Source organism: Nymphalis io, chromosome 6, assembly GCF_905147045.1.
Source record: "Nymphalis io chromosome 6, ilAglIoxx1.1, whole genome shotgun sequence".
Classification (NCBI taxonomy): Eukaryota; Metazoa; Arthropoda; class Insecta; order Lepidoptera; family Nymphalidae; genus Nymphalis; species Nymphalis io.
In genome coordinates, this window is record NC_065893.1 from 2,050,433 (window position 1) to 2,074,863 (window position 24,431).

Below are 24,431 nucleotides of genomic sequence, written 5' to 3' on the forward strand. Positions count from 1 at the left end.
GACAGATATGTTCATGCACACAAATGTCTGTCCTGGGTGGGAATCGAACCCACAACCTTCGGCGTGAAAGGCAAGTATCTACCAACCACGCTAACGGCCCGTCACACGAGCTATTATAGAAAATAACGTTTCTTTTCCGTATTGTTAAATTGATAATTACCCTTAATTAATTAAAAATATATCGTTATTATAAATGTGAAAGACTGTTTAAATATAAATTTTTAAAAGGTCATTGTAACTGTTTATTTAGTTATATTTTTTTATATATACGTTAGTTATTACATATATATTGATGAAATTATAATTAATTAATCAATTTGTATGATCTACTGTGTTCGCATAATTGTACATACGACCTTTTATGTAGCATTATCGCTAAATGACAATTAATAATTTACTATTTAATGGATTTTGAAACCGTCACAGAATAATTAATAACGGGATCATATTGTGGTTTTATCTCAATTTCAAGGATTATGTTCTGATATTACAATAGACATATACAATTAAATAAATTAATTAAAATTTATAATTCTAAATTTAAATATTGTGAACGAGTCGCTATAGCCTATTTTAAATAATCGATATTATCACACATCTATGGTATCGTGCCGTTTGAAACTATATTTAAAAATGGAAAGTTCTTTTGTTAATAAAAGGATCCCATTCGGCTTAAATGGACCGTAAGGAGTTGGAATGAATGATCGCTTTATTAGATTCTACATGTATATATATATGTATACATATGTATATTATATTGGTCTAATCTTAAACATCAAGATATTAATATGGATATAAGAAGTCTTGTCTCATTTTTTTATATATACATACAGTAACAGTAACAGCCTGTTAATGTCCCACTGCTGGGCTAAGGCCTCCTCTCCCTTTTGAGGAGAAGGTTTTATATACATATGTATGTATAATTATATACACAAACATTCTGCTTATTTTTTTACTTTCTATATTTAGTTAATAATAATTCAAGAAAAACGTACAATTACTTTGCCCTAACTTATTTTAAATTTAAATTTAGAATCAATACAATAAAATGTGAAATACATAAAAACAAAAGTGCATGTGTCTAATTCGTTTCTTTAAAACTAGATCAAACATTGGCAAGAAATTGGATCAAATGTTTGTATTCGTCACAAGTTTTTTAGTTTAATGGGGAAACCTCACGCTCATACTCGTCTCGAAGGCGCCGCGCACTGCGGTAATGGAACCACGCATGCGTAGATATGACTAACTAATATCAACTCAAACGCTTTTGTTTTAAGGCTTAAAGTAGAATGCAGCAAGTTGAATAACCTGTCACCGAGGGAAATTCCGGGAAGAAGAAAAGGTGGTCTTGATTGAATGCAGCCCCATATGAAATACCAGTTCCAAGAGACTTATATTAATCACTTTTATTTAATTTTCAGTGTGCATATATTTTTGTATCTGGCAATTTCGTTTGAGTTAAAGATTTGTTCATATACATTATATAACTGAGATCAATTGAAATCTTTGAAAATAATATTACGGACGTTGGCCGCTATATTGCAAAACTATTTTGGAGTAGCTTTGACATATTGTTTCTAAGCACAACGATTACATCATAACGTTGACTTAATAATCATTACATTATTAATATTATTCACATCATTATTTCAAAACTTTTTTGTTATAATAATTTTTTTGTGTATTTTTATCAAGAAAAAGGTTTTATTTAAATTATTTTTTTTAAAGTGCTGGTCTAGATTAGCAGTCGCCTCTAGCTAAGAAAGAGCTACAAATGCTTGAAGGGCTCATTTCACAGGTCGTTGACCCCAAAACGACATTTTAATATAAGAATAGAAAACGTATTGAGTTTTAAAACTTAGCTTTAAATTCCAGCTTATTTTGCATTTTATATATTAGATTTTTATCTTTATTCAAATGCGAGCAGTCTTAGATTGTATTAAGAAATATATCTAGGTATTGAGTATATACGGTCATTGAATTATCTCCAAGTGATATATTTTTCTCTATGTTTTGGATATTATGTAATAATATGCTTGGTTGAAAACGTATTCTATATATTATTTAAAACAAATACCGAACTGTCTGACATTAAAGTACAGCCGAAACTACTGGGGCTACCATCATGAAAATTTGTACGCGAGTTCCTTTTAAACAGTATATTAGCATTAAGGAAGGATTTTTGAAAAATTAATCATTAATGTAGCGATGAAGGGATTAAATTTTGTATGAAAATCCTTCATTTTTGAAGAAAGAGCTATTAAAGTCCTTATGTGAGACTCTGAATTATGGCGTAATCGAAGCTTCAGGCAATGCTAGTCAGAACAAATAAGTCTACAGTTTCATCGTACCAAAATATTGTAGATAGGATATAAAAAATCGACTTTAAGATTTTACCTACACATACTTACATATTATCAAGTTACGTGAATCGGATATTTGGGATAACTTTCCCGGTAATAATTTTCAAAAAACATCTTTAAAATGTACAGTAACAGTAACAGCCTGTTAATGTCCCACTGCTGGGCTAAGGCCTCCTCTCCATTTTGAGGAGAAAGTTTCTCCTTTAAAATGTATCATAAATTTTTACAGTTATTATGTTTCGGTTTGAAGGGTGAGTTAGCTAGTGTAACTACGGCTACGTGGGAAGTAACATATATACATATATATGTATATGACATGATTGAAAGATGAGATTGATTAATCTTAATTGGCACTGTGCCAATGGATGATGATCACTTACCATCGGGTGGTCCATTTTCCAAACAGCCTACCTATTTTAAATAATAACAATATTAAAAAATATAACATTTATACAATCTTAGCTTTGTCACGTAGTTAATATTATTTCTTCCTTTGAATTTGCATTCGTACCGCGCACTGGATTATTGCATCATTCCACGAAGTCCTTCGCAAAAGATGCATTGCGCATTTTATGCGTTAACTAGTGACGTAAGATATTATTTTTATTGGTGGCAGGATTATGTACGAGCTCATCTGGATCGTCATTTATTTATTTATTTCTGTACACAAACAGAAAGTAATTAGGACATACATTAAAATTACGAACTTATACAAATTTTTACATGTATACGGCATGCTCATTAAAATAATATGAATACAATCAGTTGCTCTTTATATAATAATCAATTAAATTAAGGTAATTAATAAATTAAATTATAATAATTCATAAAATTAACTTAATTGACTAAGAAAATAAATAAAATTCAATTAAAAAACGAAAATAAGAATTGATTTTTCTAACAAAAAAAATCAAATAGCACAAATAATAATTAATCAATACTTTGAATTGGATTGTTTTTGTTTAAAGCATAAGTGAGGCACAAGCGATATACCATCTTAGGCGGTATTAGATACAATATTAACTAGTTACCCGCACCCACAGCTTCGTCCACGTGTTAGAGGGGAGAAGCAGGTGCTATACACTTCTCTGTACCTATGATAACATGTGTACAAAATTTCTTGATGATCTTGACTAGTTAATACATGTAAGCAAAACAAACATATACTTACTTTCACATTCATAATATTAGTAAACATTTCTTACAATTTATTGTATATAGGTGTGGTAAACATCACGTGATCATTTCATTAGCATACCAATTAAAATTCAAACTACAAAACTAATTGGTTATTAAAATAAAAAACTAATCGGTTCAAAATTTCTTTGCTTATAAATAAATTATGACGAATATTTAAAATATGATCACGCTAAAGCGCTCTTTGTGTATGGCTTTGTCTATTTTATTCACGTACTGTTTGGAGTTATGTTTAAATATTAATAATGGACATTATGAGCCGAGATGGCCCAGTGGTAAGAATGCGTGAATCTTAACCGATGGTCGTGGGTTCAAACCCGAGCAAGCACCACTGAATTTTCATGTGCTTAATTTGTGATTAAATTCATCTCGTGCTTTACGGTGAAGGAAAACATCGCGAGGAAACCTGCATGTATTTAATTTCACTGAAATTCTACCACATGTGTATTCCACCAACCCGCATTGGAGCAGCCTGGTGGAATAAGCTCCAAACCTTCTCCTCAAAAAGAGGAGAGGAGGCCTTTAGTCCACCTTTATAATGTCCCGGGATACGGGACATTATAATCTATGTAGAAGCTAGTTTTTTCAGCAGTCCAATTCTTATAGGACTATCTGTTTTCATTGATGAAATGATGAAAATTGACTGTGATAGGTTATTTTATACTTTCAATATTATAACTTTCTAACTGTTTACGATTGTGTTCTGCGTTGAGCTTCTATTTTGTTACGGAATAGCTCTACTGTAAGGTTACTCTCTAAGAACAAACTCGAAACTCACCGCAGAAGACAGTCATAAAATGTCAGAGTGTATATAATACGATAATAATCATCTTTAGTATTTAAATAACTGTTTCTTCATATGTAAATAAGGTTTTGTGGATTATAATACTTTAAACACCATGTAAAATGTTTCTTTTATATATTATTTTCGATCGACCATCGATAATTTTTTGTCCGTTGTGTCGATAATTTCCAATACAGTTTATTATACGAATTCCATTTTCAAAGTTTATTGTTTTCTATCGTATCATATATAATTTTATTACACATACACCTTAAAATATTACTATTACATACAAAGGAGGAGAGGAGGCCTTTAGCCCAGCAGTGGGACATTCATAGGCTGTTACGGTTACGGTTATTACATACACCTTAAAATATTATTATTATATAGTATTACTTTAGTGTATGTATGCGTGGTTAGTTCAGTGTAAGATATTTTGGAATTATCGTCATAAATTACCGATTTCACCATTAAGATGGTACTTACTGCAACGAATAAATATATTTACAATGATCTATGCAGTGTGCCAACAAGCGCTTCTGCTTTAGCCTGGAACTGGCACTTTGCCAAATTTCAAAACAGCCATAGCTCACGACCTTTAAACTAAAGAACACGAATATACAAAACTCATTACATTTTTCTGGGTCGAATATTTGTTGTGATTGTAACTTAATTATTTACAATAATTCATTTAAATTGACATATTTCTTGAAATACTTGTACTAAGCACTGTGCTGTTCTAGGAGTTGATATAATCTAGGGTATTGACTTTGACCGAGGGGAAGACGTCGCGGCTATGTGCACTTTATATCCCCCTGTAAACATCGCTGGGGCTAAGTGGGTCCTCTATACCCCGGATAACCCCTTAGGCATCAGAAGACAATCGTGCATGTGAACCGCGAAGGTCCGAAAATGTATATCTAGCGAGTTGAAAAGGGACTTTTATCCATCTTTCGTAGCGTAAGCATCGTTACAAGAATTCACGACTATATTACAAAGACGGAAACAAGCATTAATTCAGGATACTGTTGGGATTGCTTACTTACATTATTGGCGTACTGACAGGTTTAATGTTAGTTTACTTCACATATACTATGGCTCTCATATTTTGAGGTAATGGATTCAAATAGATATTGAGTTTGTTTGTCTTTCTTTTATTTTTATAGAATAGGAAGGCGGACGAGCATATGGGCCACCTGATGGTAAGTGGTCACCGACGCACGCTTACATCACCAATGCGCCACCAACCTTGGAAACTAAGATATTATGTCCCTTGTGCCTGATATCACACTGGCTCACTAACCTTTCAAATCGAAACACAACAATACCAAGTACTGCTGTTTTGCGGTAGAATATCTGATGAGTGGGTGGTACCTACCCATACGAGCTTGCACAAAGCCCTACCACCAGGAAAAATTCTAAGTATTAGTTCAGAGTTTGGCAATTGGTATTGATGGTTTTTTTGACTCTAAGCATTATCTTTTATTTTCAAAATGTCCTATCTTAACACCACTAGGAATAGCTAATTACAGTTGCATATAACTTCACAATCTTGATCTTATGGAATTGACAAATTGTACCACGTGACCTCCATTCTTCAACTATATATAGTATAATATACTTGCTTAATAAAAATAGAGGGAAGAAAAATGTATATTATTAAAAGGTATTGTTCTATAATATATAAGCTCACAAAGAAAGGGATAAATTTTCATAATAGACGTTACTAGTACAATTTAAAAGTCGCTTTATATAATTGTATTTAATTAACTTAAATTGCTTTGTATGGTAAATATAAAAAAAATACATTATGTTTACGTGTGAAACGCTACGATGTGACGTAAAATCATTAATATAATGAGTATTTAATAAATACTCATTAGTTACTTTATATAAATGCATCGTGATAATTATATGATATTAGTAAAATTATTTTATAAGCTTTGCAAGTTTGAAATGCAATGTGTATTATTTAGTCATTAGATTTTTTGTTTGATTGTATGTTTTACTAGGCACCAGGGTTTTGCGCTAACCCGTCTAGGTAGGTACCACCCAATCAGCAATATACAGTATTGTTTTGTTCCGGTTTGATGGGAAAGAGATCCAGTATAACTACCGGCACAAATGACATAACAGTTTAGTTCTCAAGGTTGGTGCTTCATTGGCGATGTAACGAACGGTTGATATTTCTTACATCGTCAATGTTTATAGACGGTGGTGACCACTTACAATCAGTACGCCTACCTATTTCATAAAAAAGTCTATGTACATATATGACAACACACTGGTAAGATAAATATAAGATGATGCATAAAAATGACTACTTTTAATTTATTAAAATAAATAAATATATTATTATTAAACAAACAATATATAAATAATTAATCGCAAGTTCGTCTGGGTAGGTACCACTCATCAGATGTTCTACCGCAAAACAGCAATACATAGTATTATTGCAGTTTCAAGGGCTAGTGAGCCAGTGTAACTGCAGGCACAAGGGATGTAAGCGATGGTATCCATTTCTTTCAATGCCAATGTCTATGGGCAGTAGTAATCATTTACTGTCAGGTGGCTCATTTGCTTGGTGGCTAATTTCTAGTTTTCACTTCTAAATGGTTTTTTTCAGTAAGGCAAAACCGAAAAATTGTCAGGCACATTGCAATAAGTATTAAGTTTATTGTCTCATTAGGGTCTTACTCCATTTCTTTGAGGGTTAATTTTCTGATGGTAATAATAGAAAAATATATAATATTATACAGATACCCGTAACGATACTTAAAGGCAGATTACACATAACGAAATAAAGAATTATAGTATGAAAATGGCTTTTAAAACAACAATTTTACGGCATTAAAGTTGCTGACATAAGATGAGATTTGCGATTTTTTTTTCGATCTTTCTTAGTGTTTATCATCTTCAGATATATTACAAAGATACAAATGAGTTTTATTATTTAATGCATCTGATAAATAGTAATTTATTAGTGTAAGTTTGGTAAACACTTGAAAATCTCGATTCACGCGTTCTTACCACTAAGCCGGCTCGGCTCATTGAATAAATATATACATATAATATGCATTCATTTATCATTCATTTTATTCATTCGCGTCATTCAAATCGCCCTTGGATATTTCTAAATGGAATCTATTTAATGACAAGGAGACAACTTTGTTTGATGATTAACTAAGGTACTTTGGCAATGTTAGATAACAATAAAATAAATTCATAAATTCAAAAAGCTACAATTTTTTACCTAAAAAGAAGAGGTCTTAGCCCAGCATTGGGATGGCATGGCATTTAAAGGCTGTTACTATTTACATAATAAAAAACGATTTAGCTTCAAAACGTTACATAGCAACGTTCAAATCTAAGCCCATCTCGTTCAAAGATTTTACTTTAAAGATACCCAACAGTTTTACCTTTCGCGTATACTGACTTATAACAAACTAGGCGTTAACTAAAACCTTTTGTTAACGTAAACATTCTAAAGCACACGCTGTCTGGATGTAACTTTAAGTACTTTGTTAGAGAATGCCTTTGTCATGAGTTTTCGTGTCGCACAGAAAATCTCTTATTTACATAACTTTTAGCTAAAAATATTTAATTATTTTTTTGTTTTTAAGTATATAATGGCATTGTAAACGTTTTAAATTTACAAGTAATCGTAAAGCATTTCAATTTGATTAAATAATGCTTTAATAGATATTCTGAACGAGACTGTTAAGAGTAGAACATATTTTTAGGGATGAAACTAGATTGCGTTGATTTATTTTTTGGATTTCATAAACCGCACTTTCAAGGTTTTTTTTTGTAAATATTATATATGCTATAATATAATAGTATATATCTACATATTTATAAAATTTTATAAAATATGTACAAATAAATGTTATTTGTTTCGTAATTATACAAATAATTCAGGCTTAGACTTTTTTATGAGATGCAGCTAGTCTGTGTTTTTTTTTTAATATTAGTTATTAATCAGTTATTTATCTTATGAAAAACCATAATATTATTGTTAATTATTTATTCTATCCAAAAATGGTTAAATATCATACTTATTATTATATATATTATTATATATTATGGTGTTTTACATATATTTTTCTCCGGTTGATTGTTTCTGAAACTGCAGATGCATCCTTATATGCAACGGTAATTACAAAAGAGGTTGCCTATAAATTTTAATTCACTTTGTATCATACTTTAAGCTATCTGGTCTCTCAGTCAACAATTTTATAACATATGAATAAGATTTTCTCGCATTTATATTAAGCAAGAATGTTTTTACTGTAAATATTAATATTTACACTATGTCTACTTTTATTTATTTTTCTAGTTTCGTATTATAAATTTGTAATCTTATGTGGCCTATTTTTTTAGCCTTACTTTAGTAAAAAATAAAAATTTTACAACCATTTTTGTAACGCCGTTGATTACAAGTAAAAGTATAAATAAAATAAATATATTTCTAAGTGAAATATAGAAGTACCGGATTTGAACCCACGATCATGGGTTAAGATTTACGCGTTCTTATCACTGGGCCATCTCGGCTTTAAGAAGAAACATAACATTATATGACTATTTACTAGTAAGCTCAAAGATGTAAATAGCAATGCCGTGTAATATTTTCACTGTACTAAGAGCAGCTCACACTCGTCGAAATAATAAAAGCACAAACAATTGAATCACGTGACCTACTTTGAAAGTTTATACAAACTTTCTGTAATAATAGGCAAGGACTAGGAATGGAATAGGTTTATTTAAGTGTTACAATATGGAAAGTTGGTATTTTTGTTAATTTTTTTTTATACATAGCATAGATGATGATGGTGATGTTCTCCTGACTGATTTCGGCCGCGATGGAAAGTCTCAGGAGTATTAGTGTACAATGGTACACTAATAATAAACGCTATATTTTTTCTCCTTAATCCATTGACTAAGAAGAAAAATTTTAATCAACAAATTAAATAGATAAGATATTTTAAGATGTCATATTTCCAATTTTGTAATCCGACTTAGTGCTATATTTAGATTTAAGGACATATTGCAAGCGAATGTGTCGAGTCTATTAAAATCACATGTGTGAACTCGTATTCGCGATTTAAAATAGTACGTGCAATATGGCGGCGATTCAGTGTTTGCCCGCACTGCGAAACAAAAGCGTGGTGTATTTTTGCATTTCTATTTAAAAAAAGAGGATAAAAGGACCTGGGATTTGATACATAACGCACATTTACGGTCAGTACTCAATCATATAACATACATATTACAATACAATATTATTATGTATACAATTCATGTACTTCCTACTAAATTTGTTTACCAATTACTACTAACTATACTTCTTGTTCTAACTGGAAACTACTGTTGCCGGGGTCTTTAATATTACAATGAATAATGAAAATGCTGTTGACGTCAAGATTAGTGTTTTATAGTTTATGTAGTAGTAATCTTATTACTATATAACATGGCTTTATTTTGTAAATAGCATTTAAAGTATTTAGGTTTCATCATTAAAATTACAAAGATGAGTGAACTGTCATTTAAAAAAAATTATATCAAATATTATCTAAATATTGTGAGTAGACATAGCTACTTAATTCAGTTCAATTTGCGTCTCAAAAAGTTTTTGAAGAAATTGTAATAGATCGTTTCTTTCGTTAATGGTAATCAGAATAAATTGTCACTATAGGAAATATTTAAAATTCATCGTCAAAGGCTACCAACCATGAAAATTAAGATGTTTTTTTCACTTTTGTCTGTAATTAATCTATCACTCATACTAAGCAAAAATGTAAAAAACCCTATAAGTCCGAACAAAGCCCCACCGCAATTAAGCAAACAATAGCTTTAAATAGCATAATAATGTGGCATATGAAATTAGCTAATTTGTTTATCAAGAATTTCATATTTACGGGCCGTGATAAATACGCCGCAATGAATAAAATTGCGTTAACAAAATCAACCTGACGGTATAATTTTAGGCATTTTGTTATAAATATGGATTCGTTTGGTTCGATAAACCAAGATAGCCCAGTGGTAAGAACGCGTGAATCTTAGCCGATGATCGTGGGTTCAAGCCCAGGCAAGAACCACTGAATTTTCATGTACTTAACTTGTGATTATTTTCATCTCGTGCTATACGTTGAAGGAAAACATCGTGAGGAAACCTTCATATGTCTAATTTCACTGAAATTCTGCCACATGTATATTCCACCAATCCGCATTGGACCAGCGTGATGGAATAAACTCCATACCTTCTTCTCAAAAATGGAGATGAGGCTTTAGCCCAGCTCTGGGATATTCACGGGCTGTTACTGTACTGTTATTGTACCGTATGGATTTGTTTATTTAAACGGTTCGCTGTTGAAATTTTACTAGTGTTTTGAAAGGCTTTTGTCAGGTTGTCAAAAGCCTTTCAAAACAAGGTTGTCAGTTGTAAATAAGAAATAATTTAAATTATGATAGAATTTTGTATGTTAAATATTAAAGAAATTGCCATTAGAAAAAATGTTTGTGTTTTTTCGGATAAGATTGCATTGTCAAGGTAAAAACATTTAAAGTAAACTTATTAGTAAACGTGACGTTTGAAATATAGTTACGTTTTGTTGAAATAAAATTCGAAACAAATATGAAGTGATTCGAACAAGTCAATTACATTCAATCCGCGAATTTCATGTAGTGAATAAAACAATTTTTAAAAAGCGACAGAATGAAATTATTTTTCAACACAGAGTATTATGCAACGATAGAATGAACTCACTGAAGTTAACATTTTATTCTAACTCCCTTACATTGATTTCCCGAGTTTTGGGGTTTTCCGAGCGTGACACACGCACATTATAATTATTACGAGCTAACTAACCGAATTTGATTTTTAATAAACGAACTACAGCCCCTGATATAAACAACAGTTGTAAAAGTCTACTCATAAAAGTCGAAAAAAGTAACAAAAATAGTAATTTAGCACTTATAAAGAAAATTATTTAAATATTTAGATTTAGATAGATAGCTAAGAACGAGTAGGAGCGCATTTTGTAGGCTAGCATATGGTACTCAGAGATCACTTTTGTTAATACTTTATATTTCATTGCTCTCATCTCATCTAAAATGAAATAGTGTATTGGCTCATACATGCGTGATGCATTGGTTCATATTTCTTAGAATCTTTGACAGTCAATATAAAAATACCTTTAACTACATAATTCTACATCAAATCAAAATTGATATAAGGATATTTGTTTAAATTATTCTATTTTTGTAACTTTTTTAATTAAAACTGCAGTGCTATTATGCGTGAAATGCTGACAACCTACTTGTGGTGGTGATATACAATTTTGATGCGTGTATTCTTGAAACATTATAATTATTACGGTCCATTTGGCATATAATTTTTTGACATTTTACGAACGTTTTCTTCGGAGGTGAGTTTCAAGTTTATTATAACAAAATTAACATACTGTTGTTTTTCTTGAAAGTTTCAAAGATCATTAGTAATTTGCATCTAAAAGTATATTTAATAAATAATTAATGTAAAATAGATGTTTCACAGAAAAGAATATTAACATTCGACATCTCTTCCTCTTTACTCCATCGTCTGTCCGTGGTGTGTATAGTATATACTTCGTTGTTATGTATTTTATAATAATAAGAAAAATATAAAGAACCTATAGACCGATTTTGGCCACGGCGGCCAATCTCAAGAGAGATTAACCAACTGCGCATTAGATATTATAGTGCACAAGTGTGTGCGCAAACACAGGTGCACTCTGTATTCCCTAACTCTCATAATCCGATGGGACGGCAATCCGACAGGCGCAGGACCAACGGCTTTACGTGCTTTCCGAGGCACGGGAGTGTGCACACTTTCAACTCCCATTTTCTGAAAATTTTGAATTTTCTGACAGAAAAACCCAATAACTTTTTATTGGCCCGACCTGAGAATTCACCCCGGACCTCCGGGTCTGTGGACTTACAGCCACTAGACCAAAGAGGCAGTATAAATATATATATATATATATATGATCAATTTTGATGATATCTTCCGTCCCATAGAAGCCATTTTTTAAATTGACTACGAATTAATACGACGATGCTGAGTTCAATATCACAATTTTTCATGTTTGATTGAGTTTTTATATTCAAATTCTCGAAATACTATATAATTGTATATTTCTCTCGTTTCCACAATGATTGATGAGTCGATATCGTGAAACTTTTCGCTGGAATTATTTTGAAAAGTGATATTAGAATTCACTTAGCGATTTATGATTTACAGCACTAATGTGTGCCTTATTTCTTTTCTTATTTCATGTTGAACTCGTTTTCGGTAGATTTAAGAAATGTTTAGTAGTGTGGGTATATCAAGTTCGAAAAATATCCATCCCTACATTGACTTGATTTTAATTCAAAATAATTATAATTTCACATACAAAAGAATTTTAGAACTTTTTTACGAACGAATAGATAGATTCGTATATAATAGAGATTCGTATATGTTATTTATAAAATTTCAAATAACACTTTATTTAATATTCTACTTTGTTTTGTAAATAAAATTTTATAACTTTATCTTGCTTACCTGGTAAAGGGTCTCAGAGCTGTAAAGTTTTATGGCTAATGTTCTCTCTTGGACTAACTTAATAAATGGAAAATTATTTATTTACAATGAAGGTAGAAAAACTAAATTGTTTTTAGATTTATTTATAAACGGAACTAAATAAAACTTCTAATTAAAAAAAAACAATTTTACAAGCTTATTTTTTGTATAAACAATCCTATGCAAATCGCGTGATATCTATTGTGTTTCATTTTATTATATCAGAATGCGTTACGCACACGTTGATGTGCTTAGACTTATAACAAACTGAGATACCAGATAGGTGTGAGAAAACCCGGGTCAAGTGGTAAGCCTCGACGTCCATACCTAGATTAACTTTGGTCCAATCAGGGAGAGCACTTACAAAGTTTCAACTTAATTGGTTGAGCGTTACGTGATCGCATTTAATATGATATAAATGATGCATTAATTTTCATGTACATTATAAAATTTTATAATCTTGGATAAAATAATAGTTTTCATAGCTTTTAGTTGTGCCAAACGGACACAGATTATTTTATATACCAGTATCATGTACCGGACGCGTCAAGTCGTCGACTATTTAACGTTAATGAAATCGGAATATTTTAGAATAATGTGCAATGGCATTTGTGCTATAATATTATTATCTCTTTTAAAAGTAAAATAATATTTACAGATTCATATTAACTGTGCTAATACACCAGAGAAATGTTGATTATTAGTATACAGAAACTTGGTGTTCTGAGTGAAATTATTCATAGTTGCAATAAAAATATATTATTTTAAGCAAAGTTTCACACGAGAGTTGAAATGTTACTATCATGTAACTTGAGATAGTTCAGTGGTTAGAACGTATGAATTAATCGATTGCGATCGATTGCGGCCCTGGAAAGTACCACTGAAATTTAATTGAAAAGGAAACCTGCATATATATGCAAACTGCCAAATGTGTATCCATTGAAGCAGCGTGGTGGAATCAGGGCCAAAGGTTCTCCTCAAAATGAAAGAAGGTCTTAATCCAGCAGTGGTTACAATAGTGTGTAGCTTGTTAATGTCCCACTGCTGGGCTAAGGCCTCCTCTCCCTTTTCACCACGCTGCTCCAATGCGGGTTGGTAGAATGCGCATGTGGCAAAATTTCAATGAAACTAGACACATGCAGGTTTCGTCACGATGTTTTCCTTCACCGTCAAGCACAAGATGAATTATAAACACAAATTAAGCACACGAAAATTCAGTGGTGCTTGCCCGGGTTTGTACACACGATCATCGGCTTTTTTAGTGGGTCATTTATAGACTATTAATTTACTTACTCTTATGAACACAGTTTGGCTGAATTATGTAATTACTACGTGTTCTCCTTGGCTCGATTCACCTCGAATATAAATTTCTTTGCATATTTTTATCGTATTTTCCCGCAAATCGATTAATTTTTATGCCTGTATATTTATTCAGACCCCAGCGATTTTTAAGTTAAATTATGTCAAGAGAACAAACATGCAGACAGAGTACTTATAAATTCTTCCGTATTCATTTGTGATTAAATATTGATAAATTATCAAAATAAATTCAATGTTTTACGAAATAATCTTTAACTTACAAGCAAGCATGCTTCATCCAGTATAAATTGACGGTATAAAATTTCCAAGCTTTTAAATTTTAAAAATGTTCAACCGTTGCACGTATTCTTTATTATTCTTGGTAAGACTTTAAAACAAAATTAGCTTAACTTTTAACTCACGATTTTATTTTAAAATTTATAAGAATATTTAAGATCAAAGAAAAGCTGTGGGCTTTCGTGTAATTTGGGAATAAGTATAAAAGATACCACGGTCAATATATAATATCTAAGAACAAATGTTTGGTATGGCCATGAAGCTATTTTCTTTCAGAACAAACTGGCCCAGTGGTAAGAAATCTGCATGTCTAATGTCACTGAAATTATGCCACATGTGTATTCCACCAACCCGCATTGGAGTAGCGTGGTGGAATAAGCTTCAAACCTTCTCCTCAAAAAACAAAAAAGGAGGTGAGGCCTTCAGCCCAGCAGTGGGACATTCACTGGCTGTTAAGGAATTATAACATTTTAATACACACGCATCAAAATAGCGTATCACGTAAGTTAGTTCAGTCAAAATTATTCATGAGTGAGCTCTATGTGAAAATGACTGAATATATTTTGTAACTACGCATCCATGAGCTCAAGACGTGCAGCCTTATTAGTTAATTTTTATACCAACAAGTCAGATATTCGAGAATGTATATGTATATACATTTTTATGTTATAAGTGCTTATTTAGTTCAAGCAATAAATTTGAAGAGGCAATATAATTGTATTAGTTAAGAAATTCAATCAGCATGTAACCGTTAACCGATCGTTATCCGATACGGAAATTGAGATCAAAGATAAGAACATCTGTTTCCAATTTTGGTTTTATATTGCAATTCTATACAAGATTAGAGTATAATATTATTATAGATGATGAAACTCGATATGAATCAGTGGCTAGAACGCGTGGCGTGAATCTTAACCAATAATCGTGGGTTCAAACCCTGGCAAGTACCATTGAATGTTCATGTGCTTAATTTCTGTTTATAATTCATCTCGTACTTGGTGAAAGGTGCATGTGTCTAATTTCACTGAAATTATACCAAATATGTATTCCACCAATCCGCATTGGAGCAGCGTGGTGGAATAACCTCCTCTCTACTCAAAAAAGAACAGAACGCCTTATGTCAGCAGTGGCACATTTACAGGTTGTTACTTAAAGATGATAAATAAGTGTGTATACTCGCGTTAGCTTAGTGAATAAGTGGACTGTATTAAGATGAGTCTGACCTTGAAATCCGATCTTACTCGTGAAGACACATAAAGAATAATGCATTTTGTTACAAACAAAGAAATTTCAAGGGCGTTTACAAAAAGTCGTCAACCATACGTCACTGAATCGAAGTTTCTACTCGACAGTAACAAATACCGGGGAAGTTTTATTTATTATGAAAATAGTGAGAAAATTGTTGCAAAATTTTGTTGAAGTATTCTTTGAATGAAAATATTTAATATAATTTGCCACGAATTTATTTATCACAAAATAGTAATTTACATGTTCATGTTGTAGTACATGCGATCTTTTGCAGATGTAGTACATGCGATCTTTTGCAGATTTTTACTGGTGGTAGGGCTTTGTGCAAGCTCGTCTGGGTAGGTACCACCCACTCATCAGATATTCTACCGCAAAACAGCAATACTTGATATTGTTGTGTTCCGGTTTGAAGGGTGAGTGAGCCAGTGTAATTACAGGCACAAGGGACATAAAATCTTAGTTCCCAAGGTTGGTGGCGCATTGGCTATAAGCGATGGTTGACATTTCTTACAATGACGACGATGACGATGAGATGACGGGAAATTATTTAAAACTTTAATAAAAAATGTAAATCCAAGTATAGCCTTCTGATATATGATGTTACTCCTTAATCTTTTTTTCACCGGTGAACGTGTTAAAAATCAATATACAAGAGTAATGAGTTCAACTCCAACGATTGGAATCATACATGGTAAGGCTTTGTGCAAACTCGTCTGGGTCCCCACACAGATATTGTACCGCCAGGCAGCAATACTACTACGCATTCATTTAATAATATTATTTTATTTGAAGGGTGAGTGAGCCAATATACAGCATGAAGGTTATAACGTCTTAGATTCTAAGGCTGGTGACTCATTGGTGATGTAAGGAATGCTTCTTGCTTTTCTCGCTTTCAGAAATTTCGTTTTTTTTTTATTTAAAATAAAAACAATGAACTTGATTCATAATAATTAATTACTATATGCGTTAAAGTGTTTTACAACTTAAATATTTGCATGCGTTTAAGTCAAAAAATCAATCAGTAACTTATAAAGAAACAAATTTTATAATTCGTTGATAAAATAAATGACATAATTATAGATATCGAAACCATATAACATAAAAAGCTAATCAAATTCAGCGAAAGGTTTTTTATGCTTGGTTTCGCTACCCAGGTGCAGTTTCATACGTTTGAAAAAACTAAACATTTTTGCTTCCTCTTTTTGTCTGACCTAGATCATTGTAGTCTCTATTTTCGGATTGAATCCGAATTTTCACTGGCATAAAGAATTGCACAAACGTTTCACAACGAGTTGGTCAATTCGTTCGTTCTGTTAGAGGATACAAATTTAATAGTGGACGAAGCGCAGAGCATCATTACTTTAAAACCAAAATCAAAATATTCCTTAAACAAGTAGGCTCTTATAAGAAGTTTTTTTATTTATATAAATTTATGTTTCGTTACACTACAACTACCAAATTACCTTAAAATTAAGCAGCAAAGTTTACCTAATAACTTAAAAAAATTAGTATGAGCCTGAAGACTTCTTAACTGTGAAATTTAAAACCAATTAACTACTTCATGCTTAAGCCACGTAATATAATAACGTATTATATTGCCTGTAGTATTAAAATATTATAATGAAGTACAGAAGAAAGAAAAAGCCGAGATGGCCTAGTGATTAGAATGCGTGAATCTTAACCGATGATCGTGGGGTCAAACCCGGGCAAGCACCACTGAATTTTCATGTGCTTAATTTTTTTTATAATTGTTTTCGTGCTTGACGGTTGAAAACATCGTGAGGAAACCTCCATGTGTCTAATTTCATTGAAATTCTGCCACATGTGTATTCTAACAACCCGCATTGGAGCAGCGTGGTGGAATAAGTTCCAAACCTTCTTCTCAAAAAAGGGAGAGAAGGCCTTAGCCCAGCAGTGGGACATTAGCAGGCTATTACTATATAGAAGATTTTTTTTATTGTGTTTTGCATTTAATTAATAAAAAAAATATACAGAATTGTCTAAAATAAAATATGAAGTTAGCGAGTACATAATAAAAATTATGTACTGTGTGTTCTGTATCCAAAAAACAGCTCTAACAATTTTTATGATACTCGATATGTAGGGAATTAATATTTATTTATCTTAAAAAATATACATTTTCTTTTTTGTTCTACTGTTTAAGAACGATGTAACAAAAAACCCTATTAGATTTATCCGTACATCGTGTTCCTTGTAAACACTTATACACTTAAACTATACAATTAAAAGACATAAAATAGATACTCTGCTAAGTGTCTATTTTAAGTCTTGACTATAAATAATGTTAGAAATATTTTTTTGCTTAATAAAAATAAGTGGATTAACATATTTTTCCATTTACACCCAAACAAGCTGACCTCAAAAATTGACCTTATTATAAGTTTAATATGATATTTAACAATGTCCAAAACCAATAAAATTGAGATAGGATTACATTGGAGATTTATCTACTGTATATGTAAACTCAAAAATAAACATTATAATAAGGTTATAAACAAGAATGTATCCACATACATACATAAATAGATATAAATATACTCATATAGACTTAGACTTATTAAGAATTTTCCTTTTAAAAGTCAGTTAAAATGTATTTAATACAATTATTATGTTTTATCGACATAGTAATTTCGAAAGAAATTTACTTTATTTTATAGCTTAAACGATTTCAAATTAGTAAAATTTAAAACTCAAATTTAGCACAGTAGCGTAGTTAGCATAGCCGGATATTATCCGAACGATATGAACTCTTTCAATTTAGATAGAGTGTATATAATGCTTAACAATACCAAGTCACAAACAGAAGCGAATAACAATTCGAATTCTACGCTCGACATCACGTTCTCTATTCTATAACTTCAAAGAAAACAAGAGGTGACTATTTATCATCCGGTCGCTATCACGAGCCATTCAAATACGAAACAGAACATTCCAGAACTATAATGTGAACTGCAATGCTTTTCTGTAAGAATTCACTTCGTATCTTATTCGTGAAATGCTGAAGCCGACTTTTTGATGCGTGTATCCTTTAAAGGTTATAATTATTACAGAAAATATGGCATATATTTTTCTGATATTTCATGATAGTTTTACAGTAAAGTAACAGTCTGTGAATGTCCCAATGCTAGGCTAAGGCCTCCTCTCCTTTTATGAAGAGAAGGTTTGGAGCTTATTCCACCACACTGCTCCAATGCGGGTTGGTGGAATACACATGTGGCAGAATTTCAGTGAAATTTGACACATGTAGATTTCCTCACGATGTTTTCCTTCACCGAAAATCAGGAGATGAATTATAAACACAAATTAAACACATTAAAATTCAGTGGTGCTTGACCGGGTCGAACCCACTGGGCCATCTCGACTTTCATGATATGCATGATTTATTGTAGCTTAACAATAGTTAAAAAAATAAGCTACAATTAAACGAGTTTTTTCTCTAAATGATCTTGAGCGATTTGGTTTTATGCGCGACACCGCTTATAATTATTTTGTTGAGTAGTCACCAAGTCTTGTGACCAACCGCGCATTACTTCGAAGTATTTACCGTCTTCTCTGCTTGTTACAAAATATTAATATTATTACTCGAAATTTTCTATATTATGTCTCACTTCATAAAGTTTCAATCAGCAAATTTGCGAACATTCCAGCTGACACTAAAATTTGAATTAAAAGTTAGTTGACGTTAGTTCCAACTACATTTAAATTTTCAAATTCACAGCTGACAGAGTAAATGGGTCAAGTTACAACCCTCTGGGATGCGTGAATAATTATTGAAGCTAATCCCAGAGATGGTTGTAAAATCTAATCAATGCGTATACGCTACGAAATTGCAATTAACTAGCGGTTTTCCTTTTGTTTTTGCCGATACAGCGACGTGGAAAATAGGAAATTCATTTATTTAATATCGAACTACCAACAAAAGTTACAATATTACAACATAATAACACATAATATCGGCTAAACAAGATCAATTGCACTTTCAATTACGGGAGATTACAGTATGGTTTTAATTAATTTTATATAAACTGTGTAGTCAAAATATAACATTAGTTATATTTTCTAAAAATTAATAAATAACATATGATAATATATATAAATCCATTCTTATAGAGCAAAAACATCAAAAATATAGATCATAACAAGAACAAATTATTGACGGGCCGGTTGGCGTGTTTGGTAGATACTTTCACGCCGAAGGTTGTGGGTTCGATTCCCACCCAATACAGATATTTGTGTACATGAACATGTCTGTTTGTCCTAAGTCTGGGTGTAATTAAAATAAAAGAAAAGTAGTATATGTAGTATATCAGTTGTCTGATTCCCATAGTACAAGCTCTGCTAAGCTTTGTATTAGACGGCCATGAGTGAATAATGCCCCAGGATATTATTATTATTATAAGTCCTTAGTTTGTTTTTACATTTTACTAGCTTCTATCCGCGGCTTCACCTGCGCATCGGAAGAGGGCCGCCCAGTCAATCCGTTTTTGTATAATTGGGCAACAAACATCGAAACATACAAACTTTTGCAGTTAATATCACGTGTTAAGAAATACTGTAAGTCTGGAATAAAACATTAGCCTGTTTTATAACTATAAAATATATTAATTTATTTATGAACTTAATTGCACACAAACGCAATAAATCATCACAAGATATACAGCAGGTAAAAACGTGCCATGGCCGCCTTATCGTTATTCGATCTATTCCAGATTACCTTTGTTATATAAACCAAGTTATGATAATTAAAAAAAGCCACATTTTTTAAAAGCAATGTTAAGAAAAAGGCACTTTCAAGTGGATGTTTTGTGTATATATCAATTTTTAGAGAAACAGGACTTATTAATCAAAATATAATCAGACTAATTAAATTAATTAGTCTGATTATATTTTTATAATGTAATGTCTAAAGTGAGTCGGAACTTTTAAAGAGAGAGTATTATTCTATATATGAATGCTAAAAAGTGTATTTGTTGATTTCGAAGCAGAATATGTAATTTAATTGTTAATTGTTGTTATTTGATTAACTGCAATTACAATTGTGAAAAAGTGTAACTAAATTCCGAACCAGTGATAGCTTTTAATGTAAAGCTACCACTGATTTAATATCAATCAATGTTCATTTGTAACATGACGATACAAAAGGGTCTTTATTAGTACACTAGAATTAAATAATATTTTCATTTGATTTTAGCTTAAGTAAGTACCAGTGTCGTGACATACAAGCATTTATTTTTGAAAGTTGACGTTAAGTAATTTAATTACATAAGGCCATTAAAATTAAAAATAATGATTTTGCAAAAGATAAAAAAATGGCGAGGGTGCTCGTGTTTTTTCATCGCATTCTGAATCTCTCGAGTGAAAAACAAGTTACCTCCATGTTACGAATGCAGGCAAATAACGCGGCCATATTTTTCAATTGTGTTAGATTATATCGTACGCATTTGGGATTTAGTTCTTCCAAGTATATATTTTATTTATTTATTTGGTTTACTAACAATAACTTACACTAAAACATATATACAAAAAAGTTAGTTTCATATAGTCAAACAGTCATTTATACAGCATAAATGACTAATAACATAAATGACAAAATGAAAAAATAATAATAATAAAATAGAACAAAACAGATAATTATTAATATTAAAACAAAATTTAAATTATATTCATAAAATAAAATAAATATATTTAATTTGTATGTTTGCCTCTGCTACTCAGCAGCAGCCCTGGAAGTTGGAAGTGGGTACACTTCCGTGCCTCAAATAACACGTCATGCCACGGAAGTGAGACATACTGAAGTCGTTGGTCCAACGCTTGAACTTTTTCTGGTTGTGTCGGATCCCATCGAATTATGAGAGTGGATAGAGAGTGCATCTGTATTTGCGCTCACATTTGTGCACAATAATATGTCCTGCGTAATTGGATCATCACTTTTGTGGCCGAAATCGGTCATCGTCATCAATTTATAAAGTCAATAAAAATCCTTTAAATTCATTGTTTTTTATTTATACAGTTATTATTATTAGGACTCAATAACGCACGCAATGGACATTAAAACTGGTATTCGAAGAACTTAATATCATAGATATGATATTTAAAATAGTGCATTTGATTTTTATTGCTACAATTATGTTGCTGATATGGAGGTAAATTTATGATAACGTCATCAGCAATAATTGGGCGTAGGTATATAGGTTGCACTAAGCCTTATTTGAAATACGTCATACGTCATATAAAGCGACAGGAGATAAATCAGTTCAAAATTCGAATGACGCGTCTGATTAGTTAGTTAATTATGTTTTATCTCTCAAAAAGATAATTTAATCAATCAGACAATGTGTGTGATTTAAAATTTCGAACGAACTGGATTTATGAATATTGTTATAAAAAAAAATTGCGTGTGAACTTAACATTAAAATGTTGATATGTTTGATGATTTAATCTAATGTTTTTTGTATAATTCATATTTCGTGACGTCGATCTCATTAAATAGCTAACTAACGTCTTTATATTTTGTATATTATAAGGTATAAAAATATTTAGATCAATTAATCTTGTATAGGAATACTGATAAGGAATCGTATTTATATTTATACTGATATTTTATATATTTTTCAGAGGGTTGGTTGGTATGTGACGGGGGCGTAGTAAGCGGCATGCGGGCCGAGCGCTCGAGGCGAGCCGTGCTCGCCGGGCTCGTGGCGCTGATAGCGCTCGGGCCCTGCTCGGCCGAGCTCGAGATTACCACCGCTATTGCGTTTGGTGAGCATGCATTTTTTAATAAACTTTGTATGTTATAATATCGATATTTCGATGAGCTTTTAATTGCCTCGTCTGTTTTGTGACTAGCTTTGGATCCCGAAGCCCTGGGTTCAAATCCCGCTCATGATATCGATTATATAAAATAATAATACTGAGAGAGTAGACAGAGTGCATGAGTTTTCGCACATACTTGAATACAATTTTTGGACCGCAAAAGGTTTTTTTTTAATTTATTTTTGGAAACACACACTAGTATTACATTGAACCCAACAATTATTACTAAGACATACAACAAAATTAGTTATACAATAAACTTTCCACGTATAGATAGTATAAAAAATTAGAAAATTTAAAGCGAGAAAAAAGGAAAAATCATCAATAAATATAAAACCTCCACAGTGAAATAAAATAATTATCAGGTAACATTAATAGAAAATATTTACAAAAAGTCAATAAATTCAAAAAGTCATGAACTTATTAAAATAATAATATATTTATTCATTTATTTAAGGTTCATATATGTTTTTAAGATTCTCTTACAAAAGCCACTTTGGTTTCCTATAGGTTCGCTCTGTTTTACGCTTCCGTAAACAACACTGCGTGGTCGTTAATTTTATATATTTTGACAAATCCAGTAAAGTCAAATCCAATTCCATATGATTTGGTATTTTTTACTAATGAAAAAGGCTTTTAAATAACGAACTAGTGGAAAGTTTCACCGAACTGGATTAAATGCATTCTGTTTAACTGCGATTTAATCTAACACACTATCTGTCGGGATTAACAAACTTCGAAAACTAGTCGTTTTGAAAATGTCGACAATTCTAGCTAGCATTTTTTAAGTGCGGTTAAAGTGGCTACGTTGCTTAAAATTTCTGTGAAGTTTGTTTTGTTTGTTTTTAGTAAACGATAAATTAACATTATTGTTTGATGTGGTTCTCTTTTTTTTAATACTGCGTCATATAAACTTGTTACAATGTATAAATATTTTCTTATATATTTATTTTCTTCAATTAGGCGTTCTTAAAAAGCAACACCGTGATCAAAAAGGATAATAAATAAGACATATCTACTTAAGAAAATATTAAAGCATGCAGCACAAGAGTTCGTTATGTAACGTAGTTAAGTACCAAGTTTTACTTTTTAAATCATCTCATCTAAGGAGACTTGGTGGGCACCCTATATCCTTTTTTTTCTCGCAGTGGAAACCTTCAGAAAGGTACCCGGGTCCCATGGAATACTCAGCACGAATCGGAGAGGCTGCGGGATCGTGTTAATATAATGCATCCGCGGCCTCTCCCGTGCTGTGCTCCGCTCGTGATTCAGCGGAGCTCTTCTCAGGGGGCGAAGGTAATCTCGCCCTCCCCCCCGCACTGCTTGCTAGTGTGTACAGCAGTGCAAAGCCAACTCGGCTGCCATCCTCCTCAGGGCCGTCTGAAATAGGACATGCGAGGCCCCCGCCTCACGCATCCACGTTAGCCCCTTAGGCACCCTATATCCTATTATGTAGGTACCCCTGAGAACCTTTATACTTATTTTAATGATGATTGATTAAGTGAAATTTCATACAAATATTATTTATTAAGTATTTAATGTGTTTTAATTACAGATCCATCAAAACGCGGAGGGGCCATGTATGGCGATGGATGTTCTACGTGGATAGAATGCGGGTTTGCGGATTCCATATGTGACAGCGTGCAGAAGACTTGCCGCTGCCATCCAGAGTTCTCCGTCACAAACTATGTGGATAAGTGTGGAAAACGTAAGTCTTTATTTACAACTATCATATTACTTTCAGCAATTGATGATGATGATGATGATGTTCTCCAGACCGATTTCCAAAAACATTGACCATCCCTTT

General features: G+C 31.9%; 1 protein-coding gene across 3 annotated transcripts in view; it reads left to right on the plus strand.

Moving 5' to 3' along the window:
- The window catches only part of LOC126769168 (uncharacterized), an 84,942-nt gene that overhangs the window by 48,472 nt on the left and 12,039 nt on the right, over positions 1-24,431 (plus strand). For 2 of the 3 annotated variants that reach the window (XM_050487794.1, XM_050487796.1), the window contains exons 2-3: positions 22,427-22,570; positions 24,180-24,332. In XM_050487794.1, coding sequence (XP_050343751.1) covers positions 22,465-22,570; positions 24,180-24,332 — 259 coding nt within the window. In that variant the 5' untranslated portion in view covers positions 22,427-22,464. Of the gene's footprint in view, positions 1-9,450; positions 9,586-22,426; positions 22,571-24,179; positions 24,333-24,431 lie in introns of those variants that run through there. The other variant, XM_050487795.1, reaches the window with a different exon arrangement.